The sequence below is a fragment of the Rattus rattus genome, chromosome 2, assembly GCF_011064425.1.
Source record: "Rattus rattus isolate New Zealand chromosome 2, Rrattus_CSIRO_v1, whole genome shotgun sequence".
In the NCBI taxonomy this organism is placed as follows: Eukaryota; Metazoa; Chordata; class Mammalia; order Rodentia; family Muridae; genus Rattus; species Rattus rattus.
The window spans coordinates 74,356,325-74,379,312 of record NC_046155.1 but is presented as its reverse complement, the minus strand read 5'-3'; the positions used below and the strand labels follow the sequence as shown (position 1 = coordinate 74,379,312).

Here is a 22,988-nt window from a genome sequence, read left to right as displayed (position 1 = left end):
CTATAGTCTAGATTGGCCTGGAATTCATGTAACTCAAGCTGCCCTTGAACTGAGTGTAATCCTGATTCAGCCAGCATGCCTAGGCATTTATTTGTTTGTGAGAGATATAGCTATGGCTAACCTAGAACTCCCTGTATGAATCAGGCTAGCTTGAGGTCTACCTACTTCTACCTCTCTAGACTGGATGTTCAATACTATGCCTGGAGGTAAAAAACTTGAAGATTTGTTTGTTTTATGCATGTATGTGTGCTTATAGGAGATTTATGTGCCCTACGTACATATAGATACCCACATACCTACCAGAGCAAGTTGGACCTCTGGGAACTGGAATTATAGGTTATTGTGAATGAACTGATACAAATGTTGGGAACCAAACCTCGAGAAGAGCAACACATGCTCTTAACCTCTGAGCCATCATTCTAGTCCCCAGTTTAAAAAACCTTTACATTCATCATTTTTAAATTATGTGTGTGTCTGTATATGGGTATATGATGTGCACAGGAATGCTGGTGACCTTGGAGGCCAGAGGATGTTGGGTCTCCTGGAGCTGAAGTTACAGGCAGTTGTTAATTGCCTGATGTGAGTGCTGAGAATTAAACTTCTGTCCTCTGTAAGAATAGTAAATGCTCTTAAGCACTGAGACATCTCTCCAGCCCTCATCCCCATTTTTTAAAAATTTAATTATTTATGTTAGGTGCACATGAGCCACAGCTGATGTGTGGGTCAGAGGACAATTTGTGGAAGTTGTTGGTTTTCTTTCCCACCCTGTAAGTCCTAGTTGAACTCAGGTTGTTAGCCTTGGCAACAAGTGCCTTTACCTACTAAGCCATTTTGTCAACCTCAAGTTTTTGAGGTTTAGTTTTTGTTGTTGTTTTGGTTTCTTTGGGATAGGCCTCTCTACATAGCTCTAGCTGTTCTGTAGACCAGGCTGGCCTCAAACTCAACAGGGATCTGCCTGCCTTTGCCTCCCCAATGCTGGGATTCAAGGTGTGTGTAACCATGTCCACCTATGGTTTTAGTTTTATTAACCCAGAGCCTCCTGTTGCTAAGTTTGTGCTTTGGTCACTGTCTTTTAACCTCCAAATTTTTTTGAATAATTTTTATTTGAGGTTAGTTCACATACTGGCCAATCACACATGATTTCTTTCTACTTCTGCCATTCTCCTTATTAGTAGTTAAAGAAGACAACACCACCACTCCCAAACCCCCACCCAAACCTAGGACTATGCATATGCTAGGCATGTGCTCTTCTACTGACCAACACTGGTAGCCACACATACTCTTGTTTATAATTTGATTGTTTGGATTTTTTGGTTTTTGAAAACAGGGCTTCTCTCTGTAAACCTGGCTGTCTTGGAACTCACTCTGTAGACCAAACTGGTCCTGAATTAAAGAGGTCTGCCTGCCTCTGCTGATACTAAATGTGTGTGCCACCACTGACTGACTACTTTATTATTAATTTTTTTAAATATTTATTTTTATTTATGTGAGTATACTGTAGCTGTCTTCAGACACACCAGAAGAGTACATCCCATTACAGATGGTTGTGAGCCACCATGTGGTTGCTGGGAATTGAACTCAAGACGTCTGAAAGAGCAGTCAGTGCTCTTTTAAACATCCAAACTAAGCTGATAGTGTTCTCCAGCTCATAGATACTTTTATTCAGTTTTTGGCTGTTTTTGTTGTTGTTTTGGGATTGGTGGGTTTTTTGTTTTGTTTTTGGTTTTTTGTTGTTGTTGTTGTTGTTTTGTTTTGTTTTGTTTTTCAGAAGTACTGTATACATCAGAGACCCCTTAAAGAGTTTTTAGCTTTTTCTGAATGGCCAGGCCAAAGTCTGGCATAACTGTATTATCCCTAAGTAGTTGACTAAGAGTATATAAACAAGTGATTATGTGGGTGACTGATGTCTTTTGTGATTATGGTAGGTGGTACAATTCAAACAACAGTCTCGTCTTGAAGAAAAACGTAAGAAGGCCTTGGACCTGCACCTGGACTTCATTGTAGGGCAAACTGAGAAGTACTCAGACCTTCTATCTCAGAGCCTTAACCAGCCACTAGCCTCCAGCAAAGCTGGCTCCTCCCCTTGTCTTGGTTCTTCCTCAGCAGCATCCAGTCCTCCACCCCCTGTTTCTCGGCTGGATGATGAAGGTGTGTGTGCTCTTTGGTCCTGTTACTCTTCCCCAAGTGCCCTTTCCAGAGCTGAAAAACCCACCCTGTGGCTTGCAGGGCCCGTGGACTTTGTGACCTTGTTCTCCTGCTATAGATGGGGACTTTCAACCCCAAGAGGAAGAAGAGGAGGATGATGAGGAGACCATAGAGGTTGAAGAACAGCAGGAAGGCAATGATGCAGAGACCCAGAGACGTGAAATTGAACTTCTTCGACACGAGGGGGAACTGCCGCTGGAAGAGCTGCTCCGTTCCCTCCCTCCTCAGCTATTGGGTGGACCTTTTAGCCCCTCTCAAACACCTTCTCATGACAGTGATACCCCTGATGGGCCTGAGGAAAATATTGAAGAGGAGCCTTCTCAGGATTTGGAGGTATAAACAGAAGAGGTACAGGAAGGAAGATTCAGAAGGGAAGTAGCTGGATAATTTCAGCTCTAAAATCCTGGGCATAGATTGAGCCATGGTTTTAAGAATATGGGTTAAGGGGTTGGGGATTTAGCTCAGTGGTAGAGCGCTTGCCTAGGAAGCGCAAGGCCCTGGGTTCGGTCCCCAGCTCCAAAAAAAAGAAGCAAAAAAAAAAAAAAAGAATATGGGTTAAGGACAATTGGGGTTTCATTGCTAGGGAAGTTGATCATTTGCGAACCAAATTGAAGCCTGCAACTAGCAAGGTTTCTTATAATATAATGGAAGCATTTATTGTACTTTTAAAATTCCTAGGGGAGGACTGAGGAGAGATAGCTTAGTTGGTACAGTGCTTGAGTTCATTCCCCAGTTTGCCACATGAAAAAAAGGCATGTGTAGTGGTATGTTATAGTAGTCTCAACTTTAAGAAGCAGAGATCGGAGGGTCCTGGAGGGTTGCTTGTCTAGCTAAATCAGTGAGCTCCAAGTTCAGTGGAGAGTGATTGAGGAAGACACCAAACAATGAGCTCTGATTTCCACAAGCATATGCAAATTATTTGATTTATTTATTTGTGTATGTGTGTGTGTGTATGTGCACTATGTGTTAGGTGGTATGAATTTGGGAGTTGTGGTCAGCTTAAAAATCATTTTTGGGGGGCTGGAGAGATGGCTCAGTGGTTAAGAGCACTGGCTTCTCTTCCAAAGGTCCTGAGTTTAATTCCCAGCAACCACATGGTGGCTCACAACCATCTGTAATGAGATCTGATGCCCTCTTCTGGTGTGCAAATGTATATAAAGGCAAGCTATCCATATATACAAATAAATAAAAAAAAATTTTAGAAATCGTTTTTGGAGCTTATGTAGTGTCATATACTTTTATCCCAGTACTCAGGAGGCAGAGGCAGGTGGATCTTAGACCAGCTTGGTCTACGTAGTAATTCCAAGACAGCATGAGGTACATAGTGAGACTTTGTCTCAAAAAAAAAAAAAAATCTTCTGGACCTTTATACCATTGGTCTGTATGTCTGCATCTCAAGGTTGTTTTTTAAATTACTATTATTGTCATTTTAAATTTTTTATGATGTCTTTTATTTGTAATTATAAACACAGATTTTTATTTCTGGGTATGGATAGGCATACACTGTAGCAGATGCCAGCAGAGGCTAGCGTCCTTAGATCCCCTGGACCTGGAGTTACAGATGGTTTTGAGCCACTTGAGAAGGGTGCTAGGAATTGAGCTTAGGTCTTCTAGCAACAGAACAGTGTTCTTAACCAACAAAATATTCTAGCCCGTGATTTAATTCTTTTTAAATTTCATTTTATTTATTTTTTGAGACGGGGTCTGACTGTGTTGTCTTGGCTGGCCTTGCACTCATGTAGATTAGGCTAACATAAAAAATTATTAGGATTGTGTCTGTGTATGTATAAATATGGAAGTCAGAGAATAGTTTTGTGGCATTGATTCTAACCTACCTATACAAGGATTGAGCTTTGGTTGTCAGGCTTGCTATTTTGATGGGGGTGGGGTTGAGGAGTTATTTGGTTTGGTTTGTTTGTTTTTTGTTTTTGCTTTTTTGTTGTTGTTTTGGTTTTGGGGGGAGGTTGGTGGGGGAGGGGAGGTGAAAGAGAGCCTCATTATGTATCCCTGTCTGGCTTGGAACTCATTGTGTGGACCAGTCTGGCCTCAAATTCAAAAACTCTAACTACGTACAGCTTGGATTAAGGGAATGGTCCCCCTTTATTTATTTTCTAGCACTTTTCACAGGTCCTTCCTTTGTCGGTGGGGTCAGGATTTGGTAGCTGGTGCTGAGAGAAAACCCTTGATTACATCCTTGCCCTGACACTCACTGTACCAGTGGCAGCTGTTACTCAAGGGAACAGTGATGCTTTTCTGAGCTATATGTCTGTGTCTTTCTACTTTGTTTTGGTTTTTGTTTGTTTGTTTGTGTTTGGTTTTGTTTGGTTTGATATTTTAGTTAAGGTTTCTCTGTGTAATAGCCCTGGCTACAGTGGAACTGACTTTGTAGACCAGGCAGACCTCAAACTCAGAGATCCCCCTTATTTCTACCTCCTGAGTTCTGATATTAAAGGTATGTATGTGCATCACACAGGGCCTTGTTTGTTTGTTGGTTTTTGACTCTCTGCTGACCCGGAATTCACTATGTAGACTAGGCTGGCCTCCAACTCAAGAGCTGCCTCTGCCTCCCCGGTGCTAGGATTAAAGTCTCACCACAACACCCTTTCAACTTTGTGCTCAGATGTTAAATTCTTCCCCTCTTTACCCTTTCCCAAACAGGTAGACCCTCCATCTTCCTCTGTCACACAGTGTAACAAACAGTGCTGGCATCCAGATGAAGATGATGAAGAGTTCACTGCTAATGAAGATGAAGGTCAGACCTCTTCTGTCATTTTTATTGTTGCTTTCTTTGTTTTCTTGAAACAGGGTCTATATTATGTATCCTTGGCTGTCCTGGAACTCTATATAGATTAGGCTAGCCTCGACCTTACAGAGATTCGTTTATGGCTGCTTCCCAAGTGCTGGGATTAAAGACGTGTGTCAGCGATGCCTTGCGCTCTCTCTCTTTTTTTTTTTTTTTTTGGTTCTTTTTTTTTGGAGCCGGGGACCGAACCCAGGGCCTTGCGCTTCCTAGGCAAGCGCCCTACCACTGAGCAAAATCCCCAACCCCTCCCCCCCCCCTCTTTTAATCAATCTGTTTTGTTTTTTTTTTGACATTTCAATACATGTATAAGATACATTTTGATTTCTCTTACTTTCCACCTCTGTCAACCTTCCATCTTCCCTACAAATCCCTTTCCTACGTCCATGCCTTTATTTTCTTTTTCACTGAAATTATGACCAGGACTACGTGTGTTACCATGGTTTTGGAACTGTCCTTTGGTGGGCTCACCAGTGGAAATGTCATTCTCTTTGTAGCAGAGGATGAAGAGGACACGATAGCAGCTGAAGAGCAGTTGGAAGGGGAGGTGGATCATGCCATGGAACTGAGCGAGTTGGCTCGAGAAGGTGACATTTACCAGATATTTTACGGAAAATCTGCTTGCTGTCTCTACTGTGCAGAAAATTGGTGGATAAATATACAATAAGTCATATTTTTATCTTCCTATCTTCAATTACTGATTATTGCATATGTATAACAACAAAAAGATATATAAATGAAAGGCACTTAAAAGTAGAAAGTGTCATGATTATGATAGGAGATTGAACTGAGATCTCAGTTGAAGGAATCACCACTGTAGCAGGATATTAGTAACATTTGACCAAAATTTTAAAAGGGTGTTTTAGTGCCTCAAGAGACAGCAGACATGCCTTGGTGGCTCAGGCATGGCTTGACACCTGGGGAGTGAAAGTCCTGAAAACTGAGGCTTGAGCCCTTGGAAACAGTGAGAAACCTGAAGAGGATTGACACCTCTGAGAGAAAACTAGAAAGCAACTGCCTCGAAGAAAAACTATGGTGATGAGATCAGACACCATGGAAAGGAGATTGAGCATCTGCAGAACAGTGCAACATAAAAATAGAAAAGTCTGGGTTGGGGATTTAGCTCAGTGGTAAAGCGCTTGCCTAGGAAGCGCAAGGCCTTGGGTTCGGTCCCCAGCTCCGAAAAAAAGAACCAAAAAAAAAAAAAAATAGAAAAGTCTAAAACCTGGAGTTTAAATGCACACAGTCCCCACTTAATGGCCCATGTCATCACCCACTTCTATAGATACATAATTCTGATTAATTAATATTTGGTCTGTGTGCTATTGACAGATAATAAATTACCAGCAGTGAGGGGAAGTTCACAGGTGTAGGTACTATTCTTCTCAGAAGAATGCTATACCTACTATGATTGATACCAGGATTGGATTTATTAGCTAGTGCTAAAGCTAAAAACTAGTCTTCCTATAGACCTGGGTAAAATAAACCAGTACCACTAAAATACCTGTTTCCAATCCTCTCAGAGGAACCCAGTGTTTACTTCTCTACTCTGTCAGGTGAGCTTTCTATGGAGGAGCTACTGCAGCAGTATGCAGGGGCCTATGCCTATGATGCCTCCGCTCCAGGCTCGGGGAATAGTGAAGATGAAGAGGAGGTTGAAGCCAATAGTTCTGACTGTGAATTAGAAGAAACAAGAGACGTTGAAGAGGCAGCTCAAGACGATAGTAGCAGTCAGTCAGGTAAATACTTGGTTTAAAGGGCAACTGGGAAGGGCTGGTGTTGGAGCAATAGTTTACCAAGCTTTGGTCTTCTCATTTAGACTCTGCTGAGGAGCATAGTGAGGATGAGGAAGATGAACATTCAGAGGAAGAAATGAGTGGGAGTTCACAGTCAGAAGAATCTGAGTCTGATGAGTCTGAGGATGCTCAGTCACAGAGCCAAGCAGATGAAGAACAAGATGAGGGAGATGATGATGATAATGATGATGATGATGATGATGATGATGATGATGATGATGATGATGATGATGATGATGATTTTGGAGTAGAATACTTGCTTGCTCGGGATGATGAAAGGAGTGAAGTAGATGGGGGCAGTGGACCTCCCACCCCTGGTCCCACGACCACTCTAGGGCCCAAGAAAGAAATTACTGATATTGCTGCAGCAGCTGAAAGTCTCCAGCCCAAGGGTTATACTTTGGCTACTACCCAGGTACCTACAGGCTATAGTTCTACTTTCTCATATCTTGACTTACTGTTTGCTACTAACAAGTGCCTCTTCTCCACCCTGTGTGATAACTCCCTTTCTATTAGGTGAAGACACCTATTCCACTACTCCTTCGGGGCCAGCTCCGAGAGTACCAACACATTGGCCTTGACTGGCTGGTTACCATGTATGAGAAGAAGCTGAATGGTATTCTTGCAGATGAGATGGGACTGGGAAAGACAATCCAGACCATCTCTTTGCTTGCTCACTTGGCCTGTGAGAAAGGTAATTTTTTCCTCCCTTGGAATCTCTGTGGCTAATTACCAGGAGGAGCTTATTCAGTGGTGATTTTACCTGTAGGAAAGTGAATTACTTGTTTCCCTTATTACTGTCTTGGTAGCCTCATTGAGTCCAGTCAGTATCTACATAAAGAGAACAGCATAGGTGCTGAGGTCTTAAGCATTATCAGAAAGATAATAGTTAGGGTTGTATAACCAGAGCTGCAAGATTTACATAGTCTTACTATGTCTTTTTTGCTCAACAGGTAACTGGGGTCCCCATTTAATCATTGTTCCCACCAGCGTGATGTTGAACTGGGAGATGGAATTGAAACGTTGGTGCCCCAGTTTTAAAATCCTCACTTACTATGGAGCTCAGAAAGAGAGGAAGCTCAAGCGGCAGGTTTGGTCTTCCATGTGATCACTTCCCTTATTGGTGTTTCCTTCAGTTTTAGATTCTTTCCTCACATGAATTACTTTGCCTCACTTTCCTGTTGCTCAATTCTCTTGCTAGTACTGTTTGATTTCCTCCAACCTGATTTCTGTACTCGAGTGCTTTAACATGTCTTCCCATTCCCCTTGTGGTTTTTTGTTGTTGTTTTGTTTTGTTTTGTTTTTTATCTTGTCATAAGCTGTTTTCTATTTGACTCTTAGGGCTGGACCAAGCCCAATGCTTTCCATGTGTGTATCACATCTTATAAGCTGGTACTGCAGGATCACCAGGCTTTTCGTCGAAAGAATTGGCGCTATCTCATTTTAGACGAGGCTCAGAACATCAAAAATTTCAAGTCCCAACGATGGCAGTCACTGCTCAACTTTAACAGGTAAAGATGAATATAGAGATTCATAGGAGACTTATCTTTGCAAGAAGTGCTGGCTGCCTGGGACAGCTATATTAAGAATGCTTAGAAAGTTGAAATTTTACTATGTCCTAATTCCTTTTGTCTTTACAGCCAGAGGCGCCTGCTCCTCACAGGAACTCCCTTGCAGAATAGCCTCATGGAGCTGTGGTCCTTGATGCATTTTTTGATGCCACATGTCTTCCAGTCTCACCGAGAATTTAAGGAATGGTTCTCTAACCCTCTAACTGGCATGATTGAGGGAAGCCAAGAATATAATGAAGGTCTAGTCAAACGCCTCCACAAGGTAGGACCTGTATACAATAAGTATAGTAAAAGTTAAAGTGGTGCCTAGTAAGGCTTTTAAAGGGAGAAGTCAGGATTGGGCTAAACTAAGTTGTCAAGCTGTAGTGCTGAAGAGAATCAATATTGCCAGGCTGAGCAGCTTTGACTTAGTTATTCTTTGTTTTCTATAGTTGGAGATGTTTTCTTCTTATTTTTTGTTGGGTCTTGAAATGTGCTATGATTTCACTTTATATGGACAAATTTGTATGTATATAGTGTTTTCCTCTGCATATATTATGTACATGCCTAGTGTTCAAGGAAGTCAGAAGAGTGTAGATACTGTGGAAATGTGATTGAAGATAGTTGTGAACCACGATGTAATGCTAGGAATTGAACCCAGATTCTCCGTAAGAGCAAGCTTTGCTCTCAACCACTGAACCATCTCTAGCCCTAATCTGAACTTATTTAATGTGATTTGGTTATTGTTGTTTGTTTTGAAACAAGGTTCTCTCCACATAGGCCTCGCTGTCTTGGAACTCATGTAGACTAGGCAGGCTGACCTTGAATTCACAGAGATCCCCCTGCCTCTGCCTTCTAAGTGCCAAGGTTAAAGGCATGTGCCACTCGGTACTGGAAATTAAATCTAGAGCATTACTGTATTATTGAGTTGTATCTCTTGGCTCTCTATTTTGTGGGAGTGTGGTGGTTGTCTCTGGTTCTTCCAGGTTTTGAACAGCTAGCTTCAACATTCTGAGACACACACATACCCTCCCTTTCTTTTGGTTTTTAGAGACAGGGTTTCTTTGTGTAGCCCTAGCTGTACTGGAATTTATTCTCTAGATCAAGTTGACCTTGAACTATCAGAGATCTGCCTGCCTCTGCCTCCCAAGATTAAAGGCTTACACCATAATGCCCTATGAAACCAGGAAGTATTAATGATTACTTTTTTCTTTTTAAGTCTCTTATCTTAGTTGATACTGAAGATTATGTCCTGAGATCTGTTCTTGAGCTGGGTCTCTCTACAAAGCTCTGGTTGTCCTGGAACTGATATGTAGATCAATCTTGAACTCACAAACCTGCCTTTGCTCTTAGGAGGTTTTTTTTTGTTTTGTTTTTGTTTTTTTGTTTTGTTTTGTTTTTTTTAATCTTGTGATTGCAGATTTATTTGCCTCTAGAAATCTAGAATGTCAAGGCCACTTCTTTGTTTTTTTTATTTTTTAAGTATTGGCAATTGAATCCAGGGCCTTTAGGCCTATTAAGAATGCTAACACTGAAAAAAAAAAAAAAAAGAATGCTAACACTGTCTCACACCTCATACCAGGTGGTGATGGTAGCAGCACACAGCTTTAATCCCAGCAGTCCCAGCCTGGTTTATTTTTGCAGCATGTAACATAACAAATAGTTTTTCTTCCAATTGTAATTTGAATCATCTGTCTTTCAAAGCTAGTTTGCCCTAGGTTCATCTTTGTATGTTGTTTATAATTATCTTTGTGTTTGTCTTCTCTATAAACAGTAAGTTACATGAGAGGAGACTTTGTGTCTGAGTGTATTTAATATCTGGCATGCCTGATGACTATTTTCTGGTGAATTAAGCCAGTACTTTGCCTATCCTGGAGCCAAGACCTATGTAGGAAGACTATGGGGAGCATAGTGCCCACTCTGTTAGCACCCTGCTTGTTTGCCTTTAGGTTCTGCGACCTTTTTTGCTGCGCCGAGTTAAGGTGGATGTTGAGAAGCAGATGCCCAAAAAGTATGAGCATGTTATCCGGTGCCGACTCTCCAAGCGCCAGCGCTGCCTCTATGATGACTTCATGGCACAGACTACGTAAGAAGGGACTGAGGGTAGATTCTGGTACTCTGGTAGAACCCAGGTAGCTGTCAAATGTCCCTTATTTATTATTTCTCTATCCCCAGAACTAAGGAGACACTAGCTACAGGCCATTTTATGAGTGTTATCAACATTTTGATGCAGTTGCGGAAAGTCTGCAATCATCCAAATCTATTTGACCCTCGACCTGTTACCTCCCCGTTCATCACCCCAGGCATCTGCTTTAGCACCGCATCTCTGGTGCTGAGGGCCACTGAAGTTCATCCACTCCAGGTATGTAGTTGCCCCTAAGGTTAGTGGTTTTATTATACAAACTTTCTGCCTCCACTTTAAGGTCTGACCTTTTACACATTTACTATTTCCCTATTTTATCAACTCAATACTATTTTCATAGCATCATTGTTCTTTAGTCATGTGACCTATGGCAAGTTAAATTATTGAACTAAGTGTCCTTGTCCATCAAAGCAAGGATTATAAAGCCTAGGTTACAGCGTGCTTGAAAATGAAGCTAATACTTTTGAAAACAAGTCTGTAATATCTATTACTATTTGGCAAATACTACTTTTCCTCTCCCCCCCACCCCCCTCTTTTTTTTTTAAAGACAGGGTCTTACTGTGTATTCTTGGCTGGTTTGGAACTCACTATACAGACCACTCCGGCATCAAACTTAAAGAGATTCCCCTGCCTCTGCGCCTCCAATACTGAGATCAAAGGCACATGCCACTAGGCCTGGCTCTTTCCCACCTTTTTAAGAAATTATTTTAACTATTCCAGGATAGCTTGAAACTCCTGTTCTGCCTGCCTCCACCTTCTACATGCTAGGATTACAGCATGTCCTGGTACTCCTGAATCCCCTAATTTTATAATTGTGGTGAAATACATTCATCGAAATTATTATTCTAACCAATTTTAAGTTTACATTTTAGTGATCTCAAGGGCATTTATGTTGTGTAGTCATCTCCATCCTCAGAACTGCCTCTATTTTCTTAAGCTGGTACACTGTACTATATATATATATATATATTGAAAAACCGTTCAGTTTTACCCATCCCCTGACATCTACCATTCTACTCTGTTACTATTCTGAGTATGTGATAAAATGGAATCCTAAAGTAACTGTCTACCAACACAGTGGCATGTGTAAAAAATTCTCCCCCATCCAATTTTTAAGCTAATTTAACTTTTTAAAGAAAATGGTAGGCCTGGAGTTTAGCTTGGGTAGAGTTCTTGCCTAGCTTGCATGAAGTAGTGAGCTCAAGCCCCATTACTGTATCAGCTGAACATAGTGGGACCATGTTTGTGAGGTGTGAAGGTAAAAGAATCAAAACTTCAAGCTCATCCTCAACTGTATAGTTTTAGCCTACTTCTGCAGTATCTAAGACTTTGATAATCCTGCTCCTAATACTAAAAACATGAAGGTACTTTTAGCCAGCCAGTGGCTGCTTTAATGCCAGCAGAGGTAGGTGGATCTCTGAATTCAAGGCCAGCCTGGTCTGAAGAGTTGGGTTCAGGACATCAAGAGCTACTCAGAAAAATCCTGTCTTGAAAAACAAAGCAAACAAACAAAAAAGTGAAGGTATTTTTATCAGTCAGAGCATAGTGGCATAGTTGGTAACCCCAGCATTTAGTAGCATTATTTATAATAAACTTTACATGTAGCAACTTCCCCAAATAAAAGACCTTGATCATTAAAATGCTGTAGTTGAAAAGTGTACAGTGAAATGTTCACCACAAAATACTTTGTTAATATGTATTTGTGGGGTTGGGGATTTAGCTCAGTGGTAGAGCGCTTGCCTAGGAAGCGCAAGGCCCTGGGTTCGGTCCCCAGCTCCGAAAAAAAGAACTAAAAAAAAAAATGTATTTGCATTCTCCAGTGTAAGCTAGATAGAGGCTAGCTAGGGATATAGCTTCTTTATTCTTGAAGTGCAGAAAGGGCCTGTAGTGTCAGTTTCACATTTACAAATGGACTAGGAAATCCCTAGTTCAAAGTCAACAACTGAGGGAAAATAGCAGACTTACTTTTGGGATTTCTGTCAGAATCATGGAGCCATTTTTCCATGTAAACCTTGACAATAGCTGAGCCTCTTGTTCCCTTTATACATTTAAGTAGTGTCCTTGAGACTGACTAGTTAAGAAATCTGAAATTCTTACTGACCTTCTCCCATATTCCCTCCTTTATCCATTGGAAAATAGGAAAAAAAAAAAAAAAAAACCCTGGGTTTCCCTTCATAGCTTAGAAGCTAGAATTGGCACTATCCCAAGATGGGTCATTAATGTCCATTGCAGTGGAATTAAGTGCCTTCTCACTACATGGCTATTAAGTATATAGGATTCCACTCTACACTAATCAGTTGTCCTGTTTAGGGGAGGGCAACTGAAACTAGGACTCAACCAGGCCCACAATTTTGTCCACTTCACTTGCTCACTTCTCTTCCAGAATATATGCTAGCCTTACTTTGACTTTGAAGAATTGGCTCACTGTGGGGGCTAGCTGCCTGGGAGTTTTTGTAGGGCTGGCCAGCAGGGTGGAAATCAAGGAATTCCAGGTGAGAGTTTTTGTTGGAGAAGCCAAAGCCAAACAGGGCTTCAAATGCTCTTCTCAGACAGATTTCTTAAGACTAAATAGAATTTCATTGTGTGGATAATGCCACATTTTATTTATTTATCTCTCAATGGACATACGACTTGTTTCTAATTTTTAAATGAATTAAATTTTTTAAAATTTGTTTGAGACCAGGTGTGGCTGTGTACAGGTCATCCTTGAACCCAGGATCTCTCAGCTTCTTGAATGCTGGGGTTACAGGCCTTCATTGCCACACCCAACCTACCTTTCAGCTTTTATGAATAATGCTGCCATAAACATACAGATAGTCTGTTTGAGTCCCTGCTTTCTATTTTGAGTCTGTACCCAGAAATGAAGTTGCTAGATCATGTGTTAATTCTATTTCTAATGTTGTGAAGAGCTGCCTCATTTATCCCTAGTTGCTGCTATATATTTCACATTTATTTTACATTTCTATCAGCAATGTTACAGGGGTTCTGTTCACATCCTTTCCAAAGGGTTCTTTTTAAGTAGTAGCCATGTTAATGTGTGAAATGTTAATTTATTTTAGTTTCGATTTGCATTTCTCTAATAATTATATTAAGCATTTTTCATGTGTTTATTGATCATTTATATGTCATAGGAAATGTTTGTATCCAAGACATTGGTGACTGGTTATTTTTAAATCAGTTTTGTCATTAAGCTGGAATGTTTTGTATATTTTGGAAATTAACCTCTTGTTAGATATGTGATGTATAAATACTTTATTTTTTCTATGGGTTGTCTTTACTCTGTGTTCTTCTCTACACATCATTTAAATTGTTTAATGTCCACTTTGTTGGTTTCTTTGTTACTTTTACTTTTGGTGTCATATCCAAGACATTATTACCAAAATGGTTTTATTGATAGTGTGCTTTGTGTTTTTTCTGTATGGCAGCAAATTGACATGGGTCGATTTGATCTTATTGGCCTGGAGGGTCGAGTCTCTAGATACGAGGCTGACACATTTCTGCCCCGCCACCGTCTTTCCCGCCGCATACTATTAGAGATAGCTACTGCTCCTGATCCCCCACCTCGTCCCAAGCCAGTCAAGATGAAGGTCAACAGGTACATGCATTAAGGAATAAGGGGATGGGTTTCTTGAAATAAATAGAGGAATTAGAATAGAGAACTTGTAAGTTAAGTTAGCTTATGCAGCTTTCATCAGAGTGTTTTGCAGTACAGGGGTTGAAGAAACAGAAGGACTGGTGAACTCTGGGAGGTATTCCTTTGTTGCTGATGTTTTTGTTCTCTCTTCTTGGTACTTTCTGGTTATCTCTGATTCCTTGCCGTGCTTTATCCTTAAGATGGTCTCTTTTCTTTTTGCTTGTATAGGTTTTCTGTCTTAATTTCTTTTGTTACTTATTTTCCTTTTGTACCTATTTAACCCTTTAATTTTTACTCGTAGGATGCTGCAGCCAGTGCCCAAGCAAGAAGGTCGTACAGTGGTGGTGGTGAACAGCCCACGGGCTCCCCTTGGCCCTGTCCCAGTCCGCCCCCCTCCAGGCCCTGAGGTCTCAACCCAGCCCACTCTTGGTCCAGTTCCTCCAGTGTTGCCAACACCACTCATGGTGTCGGCTTCGCCTGCTGGAACCCCAGTTGTTCCTGCATCCCGGCCGCCTGGACCTGTTCTCTTGTCTCCCTTGCAGCCAAATACTGGTCCTCTCCCCCAGGGTGAGTTAAAAGGAAACCAAGTGTCATGGGATTACTTCTGGGTATGAAATAGTGAAATTAAATAGTTCAAGGATTAGGGAGCATAGTGTTCAATAGGCTAGAAGGAATGGTAATATGGAGGCATTTCAGCCCAGCTAAGGTGTTTGTCAAGATGTATCTGACAGATGTTTGTATCTGCAGTGTTGCCATCCCCCATGGGAGTCATGAGTGGCACCTCACGGCCTCCCACACCAACCCTGTCACTGAAGCCAGCCCCACCTGCCCCAGTTCGGCTGAGCCCAGCTCCACCTCCAGGTTCCTCCAGCCTGTTGAAGCCCCTCACAGTGCCACCAGGCTATACTTTATCTCCCGTTGCTGCTACCACCACCTCTTCCACCATAGCAACTGTTACCACTACAGCAGTGCCAGCTCCGAATTCTACACCACAACGCCTCATCTTATCTCCTGAGATGCAGGCTCGTCTGCCTTGTAAGTTATCAGGGCTATATGATGAGGGTCTTTATGCTAGAGAGCTGTAGAAAAAGAGGAACAAGAGAATATAAAAATTTAGACAGCTAATTCACATTAGATATTTTGTGCAATAATTTTCAGTCATAATTAAGAGACATCAAGGAATTCACAGTTTATTCTGTGGGAGAGGTGGCCTATAGATGAGTAAATGGTGGTAAGCTATGGTGCTGACCTAGTCAGTGGTAAACTCCTTAACCAGCATGTGGAAGGCCAGAGTTCAGTTTTCTGGAGAAAGTCAAAAGGTGGTACAGAGCAAGAAGTAGTGGTTATCTGACTGGTAGCAGGCCATTAGAGAATGTAAAGGAGATTACAGACAAATGAATGGCATTCATTGGCCACAAAGCTCTCAGTGGAGGTTTACTTTGTTAAACATGGCAAATTTTGGGGAAGATTTAGATTCAGAAGTGATACATACTTGGTGGGGATCTGAGATGTGGTTTTGGACATGTGCCCTGTGTATATAAGTCTTTCTCTGTTTGTAGCTGGAGAAGTGGTCAGCATTGGACAGTTGGCTTCCTTGGCACAACGTCCAGTGACTAGTGCTGGGGGAAGCAAACCTCTCACCTTCCAAATCCAGGGCAACAAACTGACTTTGACTGGTGCCCAGGTGCGCCAGCTTGCTGTGGGGCAGCCCCGCCCGCTGCAAAGTAGGTAAAACCCACCCCCTGTCCTGCCTTTTTCCTCCTTACTCTGTCTTTGTGTGATTCTTTTTAGATGTCAGCCTTAATGTTTCTTAGCTTTGGTGGGTAGGGCCAGAGGGTATGGTTGGAAGGGGTCTTTGCTAAAAATGGGAAAAGATGATTCTAGAGCTGTTACTTCCTGCCTATTCTCTCTCTTGCTCTTGCCTCTGCCCTCAGGCTGATAGGTGTGTGTGTCTCTATCTTTCTCTCTTTCTCTCTCTCTCTTTCTCTCTGTTTTCCCTTAACCCAGGGAATGTGGTGCACCTGGTGTCAGCAGGGGGGCAGCACCACCTCATCAGCCAGCCTGCCCATGTGGCCCTCATCCAGGCCGTGGCCCCGACCCCTGGCCCCACCCCTGTCTCTGTGCTGCCTTCGACCCCCAGCACCACCCCTGCCCCCACTGGCCTCAGCCTTCCGCTTGCTGCTAACCAGGGTGAGGCTCTTGGCCTTTGTATTTACTCAGTCCTTACTTGGCCTTGGTCCTTTTCAGGCATGCCCTGGGCCTACTATGTGTCTAGCCTTCCCTCAGTGTTGTTTCTCTAGTCAGTATCTCTAGTATCTGTCTGCCACTTTTCCTTTCCCCTGGACTTCTTCCATCCTTTGCGTCTCTTGTTTCTTTTCTACCTTCCTCTCAATGTAGCTTCCTCTTGCAGTGCCACCATCCATGGTGAACAATACAGGCGTGGTGAAGATTGTAGTGAGACAGGCCCCTCGGGATGGATTGACTCCTGTTCCACCACTGGCACCAGCACCCCGACCTTCAAGTTCTGGTCTTCCAGCTGTGTTGACACCACGCCCTACATTAACCCCTAGCCGTCTAACATCACCTACTCTGGGTACTACTCGTACTCCCATCCCCACGCCCACTCTGGTGAGGCCCCTCCTCAAGCTGGTCCACAGTCCTTCGCCTGAAGTCAGTGGTGAGTTCATAATGGCCAAGGCCAGAAATTTTTATCAAGCATGAATGAGACATTGGTAGTCCTTAAGTTTTCTTAGTCACAGTGGATTCCTTTGTTAGCATATTGTCTTAATTTGCTATGAATTTCAAGCCTTGACTTAATCAAAGATATATTACTTAGAATCTTCCTAGAAAGGTCAAGTGACCCTATTTCTTAAACTTTGACCTTGTGTTATGGGACTGAAGGCTGCCTGGAAAATTAGTGAAGCTTACGGATTAGTGGAAAGGATGGGACAGGGTAGGAGTAGTAGGAGCAGAAAAATAATTCTTCATCAAGCTAACTCGTCCTCTGTGTCTCCACAGCTTCAGCACCCGGAGCTGCTCCCATGACCATCTCTTCCTCTCTGCACATGCCGTCCTCACTCCCTGGGCCAGCCTCTTCTTCGATGACAATTCACAATTCCTCTCCCCTTTCTAGTCCTGTGGTGTCCTCTACAGTCTCAGTCCCTGTGTCGTCTTCACTTCCCATCTCTGTCCCTACTACACTTCCTGTCCCTGCCTCTGCCCCACTAACCATTCCCATCACAGCCCCCTTGCCTGTTTCAGACTTAGGTCCAGCCCTGCTGACCGGTGTGACCCCAGCACTAGCTGTTGTCTCAGCAGCCTCTGGACCACCTTTGGCATCAGCTGGGGTTTCTCCGTCGGTGTCAGCCCTGGCTCTAGGTTTGGCTACTACTCCAGCTCTGTCCCCACCTCAGACATCTGGTCACTCTCTGTTGTTAGCTACCACCTCTTCACATGTTCCAGGATTGAACTCAGCTGTGGCCCCAGCATGCTCACCTGTCCTGGTGCCAGCTTCGGCTCTGACCAGTCCGTTCCCAATATCACCAAGTTCAGCTCCAGCTCAGGCTTCCCTTCTGGCTCCAGCACCTTCTACATCTCAGGCTTTAGCCACCTCTCTGGCTCCTATGGCGGCTTCACAGACAACAATCCTGGGCCCTTCTCCAACTCCTCCTCTGGCTCCGCTTCCTGTTCTGGCTGCATCACAGACTCCGCTTCCAGCTATGACACCACCATCAATGTCAGGAGCCCCTTTACCCTCATCATCATTGGTATCCGCTCCAACTTCTGTGTTGGCTCCCTCATCAACTCAAACTCTGGTATCAACCCCAGTTTCATCACCTCTCTCAAGCCTGGCTTCTACTCAGACATTGACCCTAGCCCCAACTTTAGCACCCACTCTTGGTGGATTGTCTCCGTCTCAGACACATTCTCTGGGAACAGGGAGCCCTCAAGGGCCCTTTCCAATTCAGACATTGTCATTGACTCCAGCATCATCCCTGGTACCAACACCAGCCCAGACACTATCTTTAGCACCAGGAGGACCAGTAGGTCCAACTCAAACATTGTCTCTGGCTCCAGCACCCCCTCTGGCTCCAAGCTCTCCAGTGGGCCCAGCTCCAGCTCACACACTGACTTTGGCTCCAGCAGCATCATCTGCTTCACTCCTGGTCCCAACCTCGGTGCAAACACTGACCCTGAGCCCTGCTCCAGTTCCTGTGCCCACTCTAGATCCATCTGCCACCCAGACGTTATCACTGGCCCCAGCCTTAACACAGGCTCCAGCTTCCCAGGCATCTTCCCTTGTTTCTGCATCTGGTGCCGCTTCCTTGCCTATCACCATGGTAAACCGGCTACCTGTTCCCAAGGATGAGCCTGAGACACTGACTTTGCGCTCTGGTCCTCCCAGCCCTCTTCCCACTGCTACCTCGTTCAGTGGGCCCCGGCCTAGACGCCAGCCCCCGCCGCCACCTCGTTCCCCTTTCTATCTGGTAAGTTTTACTTCCACAAAGGAATTGCCAGTTGAGTTTCTTGTAGTGTTGATAGAGTGGCTAGTACAGTTTGAAAGCTTAGTGGCCAGGACACATTTGGGTAGACTCCTCCCTCATAGGTGTGTATTCCGATATGTAAAACAGAAATATTGGGGTTGGGGATTTAGCTCAGTGGTAGAGCGCTTGCCTAGGAAACGCAAGGCCCTGAGTTCGATCCCCAGCTCCGAAAAAAAAAACCAAAAAAAAAAAAAAACAGAAATATTAATGTCTTATTTTTCTCATAGGATGCTTAGTTCAGGTTTTGGTGCTAGGGATTGTACACAGCATCAAAGAGTAAACTTAGTACAAATTAACCTAGAAACAGAAATGTCCAGCAACTTCAGATGCTTTTTCTCCCTATGTTGATTGTTCTTTGTTGAACCCCTACTCTTTATCAAGCAAAATTTTGCTAATAAGCTAAGTCACCTGTACTTGCCCTCTCTTTTTAAAAAAAGATTTTTTAAAAATATTATGTGTATGCATCTTTGTTGCACATTTATGTGCAGGTGTCCTTCAAGGCCAGAGGAGGGCATCACCTATTATGAGTGCTTAGTGTAATTGCTGGCATACTTTTTTATGAGAAGACTATCTTACTATATATAGCTCTGGCTATCCTGGAATGTGTGCCACAATGTCCAAACCAATACTAGAACTCTTAATCTCTGATCTTTAAGTCATTGCTCCTTCTCATTTTCTTTCTTCCTCCCTCGCTCCCTCTCTCTGTCCATTCCTCCTCCTCCCTTTCCTCTCCCACCCTCCCCATGCTAAGGGTCTTACTATGTATCCTAGGCTATCCTAGAATTTACTATATAACCTAGATTGGCTGTAAATTTATGATCATTCTATCTCAGTTTGCCTCCTGTGATCTCTGCTAACATGCCTGTCTTTATGTCTTACGTGTTTATTTTGGTCATTTGTATATTAGTTCAAGGAATGTCTGTGCAGATTATTTACCATTTTAAATTACTCTTGAAGCCTATCACCACTTTCTCCAGGTGCTAGGGATTAAACCCAGACCCTGTGTTTGCCAAATATTGAGTTTTAAGAATATTTTCCTCTTTTAATGTTTTTATTTAATATTTGGGAATTGTCTGTAATGTTTTTTGATCGTGTTCTTTGCCCTCCCCAACCCCTCCCAGATGCTCCTTCATACCCACCCGAACTTCATTATTCTTCCTCTCTGTTAGAACAAACAACAACAAAAAAAAGAAGAAAGAAAGGAAAAAAAAAAGAAGAAAGAAAAGGAAAACGTGGGGTCTTGATTTGTGTTGGCAAACTACTCTTAAGCTTAGGACCTACACTGGAGTGTGGTTGATATACTCAATGTCACTCAGTTGTGAATAGCTTCTTTTTCTGTTGTTTGGTTTCGTCTTTAAATGTATGAACTGCTAAACACCTGTCAAGAATAGCTTTTTGACTAAGGGTGGACTTCTCCTTCCTCCCCAGAATGGTTACTGAGGTCCAGTTTTGTGTTTTGTTTGTTTGTTTGCTTTCTCTTCCCTATGCCAGGGATCAAATACAGGGCTTTCAGCGTGGTAAATAAGAGCTCTACCATTGAACTATCTGGAGCACTAACATAAATTTATTGATAATGTACCTTTATGTCAAACAATCAACAATTAGAGCGATCAAGGTCAAATATTAGTCATGTGACATTTGCAGTTCAGTGAACAGAAGACCAAATAATTACATAAAACTATAAGCATGGTGAATGCTTTGACAAAAGGTGGAATTTTTGGTTTTGATTTTTAAAACAGTTTACTATATAGTCTTGACTGGCCTTGATTCATTATGTAGACAAGGCTGGCCTCAAATTCATAGAGCTCCTTCTCCTCGCCTGTGCCTCCCAAGTGCTGGGATTAAAGGTATGCTCCACCATGGCTGACAATAGTTGGGTAGTTTTACAGATAAGCTAGAAAGACAGATATGGGAATGAAATCAATCAAGGCTTTACCATTTTTCAGACTGACAAGTTGCCCTTATAAAATTCTAAGATACCTAGGTGACTGCTTAGTAAGTTCCCACCCATCACATTTTATTTTCTGGCTCTTGGCAAAAAAAAAAAAAAAAAAAAATGGCATTAGCTCTTCTGTATCTGTTCTTAAACTTTTTAAAACTAACAAATGTGTGTGTGCGTGTGTGTGTTGTTTGTTTTCACTTTTTCTAACTTCCTTGCATTCCTTCCCACTCCTGTTGAACCCTTTGTTCTCAAGACTCCTCCTGCTTTACCTTAATGTCTTTTTGTTTTAGTTTTGGTGGCCCATTGAGTTTAATTATGCTTGCTTATATGAGCATTAGTGGGTTGGTTATTGACCAATGGCTTTACCACTGAAGAAAATGACTACCTCTTTCTCCATGAACTACCACTAATGGAATGTTGATTAGTTTCATCTAGTGAAGGTAACTAACTATACAGCTGCTATGAGTTCATGAGTGTAATAGCTATTTCATGTCTAGAGACATCATTACATAGCACTCTGCCTCATTATCCAGGCCTCATAGTCTTTTCTTTCTATCTTGCTTTATGTTTTCTGAGCTCTGGAAAAGATGATATAGATTTAGGGTCCTATTTAGGGTAAGCAAGTAACAGTCATTTAATCTCAGCACTGTGACCAGTACTACCCTCTGCAAACAGAATCTTCTCTGCCCAGAGATGACAACAGTGCTCATCTGAGTACAAGTATAAATGTTTAGGCTGCAGCTTAACACACTGTCCACTTAGTAAAACAATAGTAGATATCATCGTGTCCATGTCTGTCCCCCATGAAGTGTGAAGGAGCTGGTTTTCTCCTTCCACTCTGGGTTCCAGGAATTGAACTCAGGTAGTCAGACTTGTGTAGCAGATAGTTTTACCTTGTGCCATTTTACCAGCCTAGCCTTAGACTTTTAGCCAAGCATAGGTACCTTCCTGTGGAGGAGACCTCAAACCCAAACAGAAGCATTTGGATACTTCCATTAACATGCCACTCTTAAATTAGTGGGCACATCTTGCCTGGCATGTTAGTTTTATAACTTGTAGAGTTTACAGCCAGAAAAGACCATTGCTGACTTTTCTCCTCCAGATGTTTGCTGAACATTTGGTGGTACCAAGACAGCTAGCAAGGAGCAAGCTTACAGCTATTTACAATTTAATTTCTCTGTCCTAGTGTGTAGAATCTTCTGCAATAGGGTTTTTGCCATCTAATCTGATGGGAAACCAAGAGCAGAAGGAGTAGCTTGTTGTTTGGGAGCCTTCTGGGACCTCTCTGAACAACAACTCAAATGGAGATATCTAATACCTGGCAACTGGCTTTTGTTTAATAACCTACAGCTTTTAGGAATAACTCTATCCACCCAAGCAGGTTACCCACTCACTTTTTTTTTTATTATTCTTATGTATATAGGGCTACAGACATGGCTCAGTGGTTAAGATCACTTGTTCTAACAGAGGACTGGAGTCAAATCCCAGCACCCACATAGTGGTTTACAACCGTCCATAAATCAAGTTCTGATCTTTAGGCCACTGTGTGCATATGTGCATGTGTTTTGTGTTTGTATGCGTGTACACATGTACATATACAGGTGCACACAGAGGCTAGGAAAGGATATCAATGGTCCTTTATCACTATCCCCTGTTTTGAGGCTTGGTGCTCTCTCTAAATCTGGAATTCACATTTTGTTGGCTGGGCTGGAATTGAAAATCCTCAGAATTCTCCAGTCTCTGATCAGTGCTGTGACCACAGGATTTGTGAGGATGCCTAGTGTGTTACTTGGATACTGGCTAAGATCCGTACTCAGGCCCTCAAGACTGTGAAGCAAGCACTCTTAAAAGACTAGGTCCTATCTCTAACCCCCTTAATTATAGATATGCAAAAATGGTTTGTTTACTTTGAAACTGGATCTTTCTATGTAGCTCTAACTGTTATGGAACTCACTATGTAGACCAAGCTAGCCTGGAATCTATACCCTGTGTATTTTTAAGTTAGCTTGTAAGTTTCCTTTTGGCGATTTTATTCTTAGTTTTGGTTAATCTTCCCCTTCCTTCTGCTCTGCCCCATTCCTCACCTACATTCCTTTCGATTCCTGATAGTCGCTTTCTCTGGAGCAGTAGATCTCAACCTTCCTAATGCTTCAACCCTTTAATACAGTTCCTCATGTTGTGGTGACCCCCAACCATAAAAATACTTTGGTTGTTCATAACTGTAATTTTGCTACTGTTGCAAATTGTAATATAAATATCTGATATTCAAGATATCTGATATGTAACCCCTATGAAGGGTTGGTTATTCGACCCCCATTGAGAACCGCTGCTCTCATATGTATTCTTGACCTCTACAGGCACTCCAAGTTAAACT

The 22,988-nt window shown here is 42.5% G+C and overlaps 1 protein-coding gene and 1 non-coding gene across 5 annotated transcripts in view; both read left to right on the top strand.

Annotated features, from left to right (window-relative positions):
* Srcap (Snf2 related CREBBP activator protein) overlaps positions 1–22,988 on the top strand; it is a 48,893-nt gene that overhangs the window by 11,084 nt on the left and 14,821 nt on the right. For all 4 annotated transcript variants that reach the window (XM_032892565.1, XM_032892562.1, XM_032892563.1 and 1 more), the window contains 19 exons: positions 1,926–2,148; positions 2,264–2,538; positions 4,864–4,957; positions 5,503–5,592; positions 6,562–6,744; positions 6,825–7,216; positions 7,318–7,495; positions 7,755–7,891; positions 8,143–8,312; positions 8,442–8,634; positions 10,301–10,437; positions 10,527–10,713; positions 13,920–14,089; positions 14,430–14,695; positions 14,876–15,163; positions 15,688–15,852; positions 16,136–16,318; positions 16,539–16,805; positions 17,147–18,615. In XM_032892565.1, the coding sequence (XP_032748456.1) occupies positions 1,926–2,148; positions 2,264–2,538; positions 4,864–4,957; positions 5,503–5,592; positions 6,562–6,744; positions 6,825–7,216; positions 7,318–7,495; positions 7,755–7,891; positions 8,143–8,312; positions 8,442–8,634; positions 10,301–10,437; positions 10,527–10,713; positions 13,920–14,089; positions 14,430–14,695; positions 14,876–15,163; positions 15,688–15,852; positions 16,136–16,318; positions 16,539–16,805; positions 17,147–18,615 (5,067 nt within the window). The remainder of the gene's footprint in view (positions 1–1,925; positions 2,149–2,263; positions 2,539–4,863; positions 4,958–5,502; positions 5,593–6,561; positions 6,745–6,824; positions 7,217–7,317; positions 7,496–7,754; positions 7,892–8,142; positions 8,313–8,441; positions 8,635–10,300; positions 10,438–10,526; positions 10,714–13,919; positions 14,090–14,429; positions 14,696–14,875; positions 15,164–15,687; positions 15,853–16,135; positions 16,319–16,538; positions 16,806–17,146; positions 18,616–22,988) is intronic.
* On the top strand, positions 4,317–4,450 carry LOC116894990. The gene has a single exon (XR_004387181.1). It is a non-coding gene; the product is annotated as a small nucleolar RNA SNORA30/SNORA37 family (small nucleolar RNA).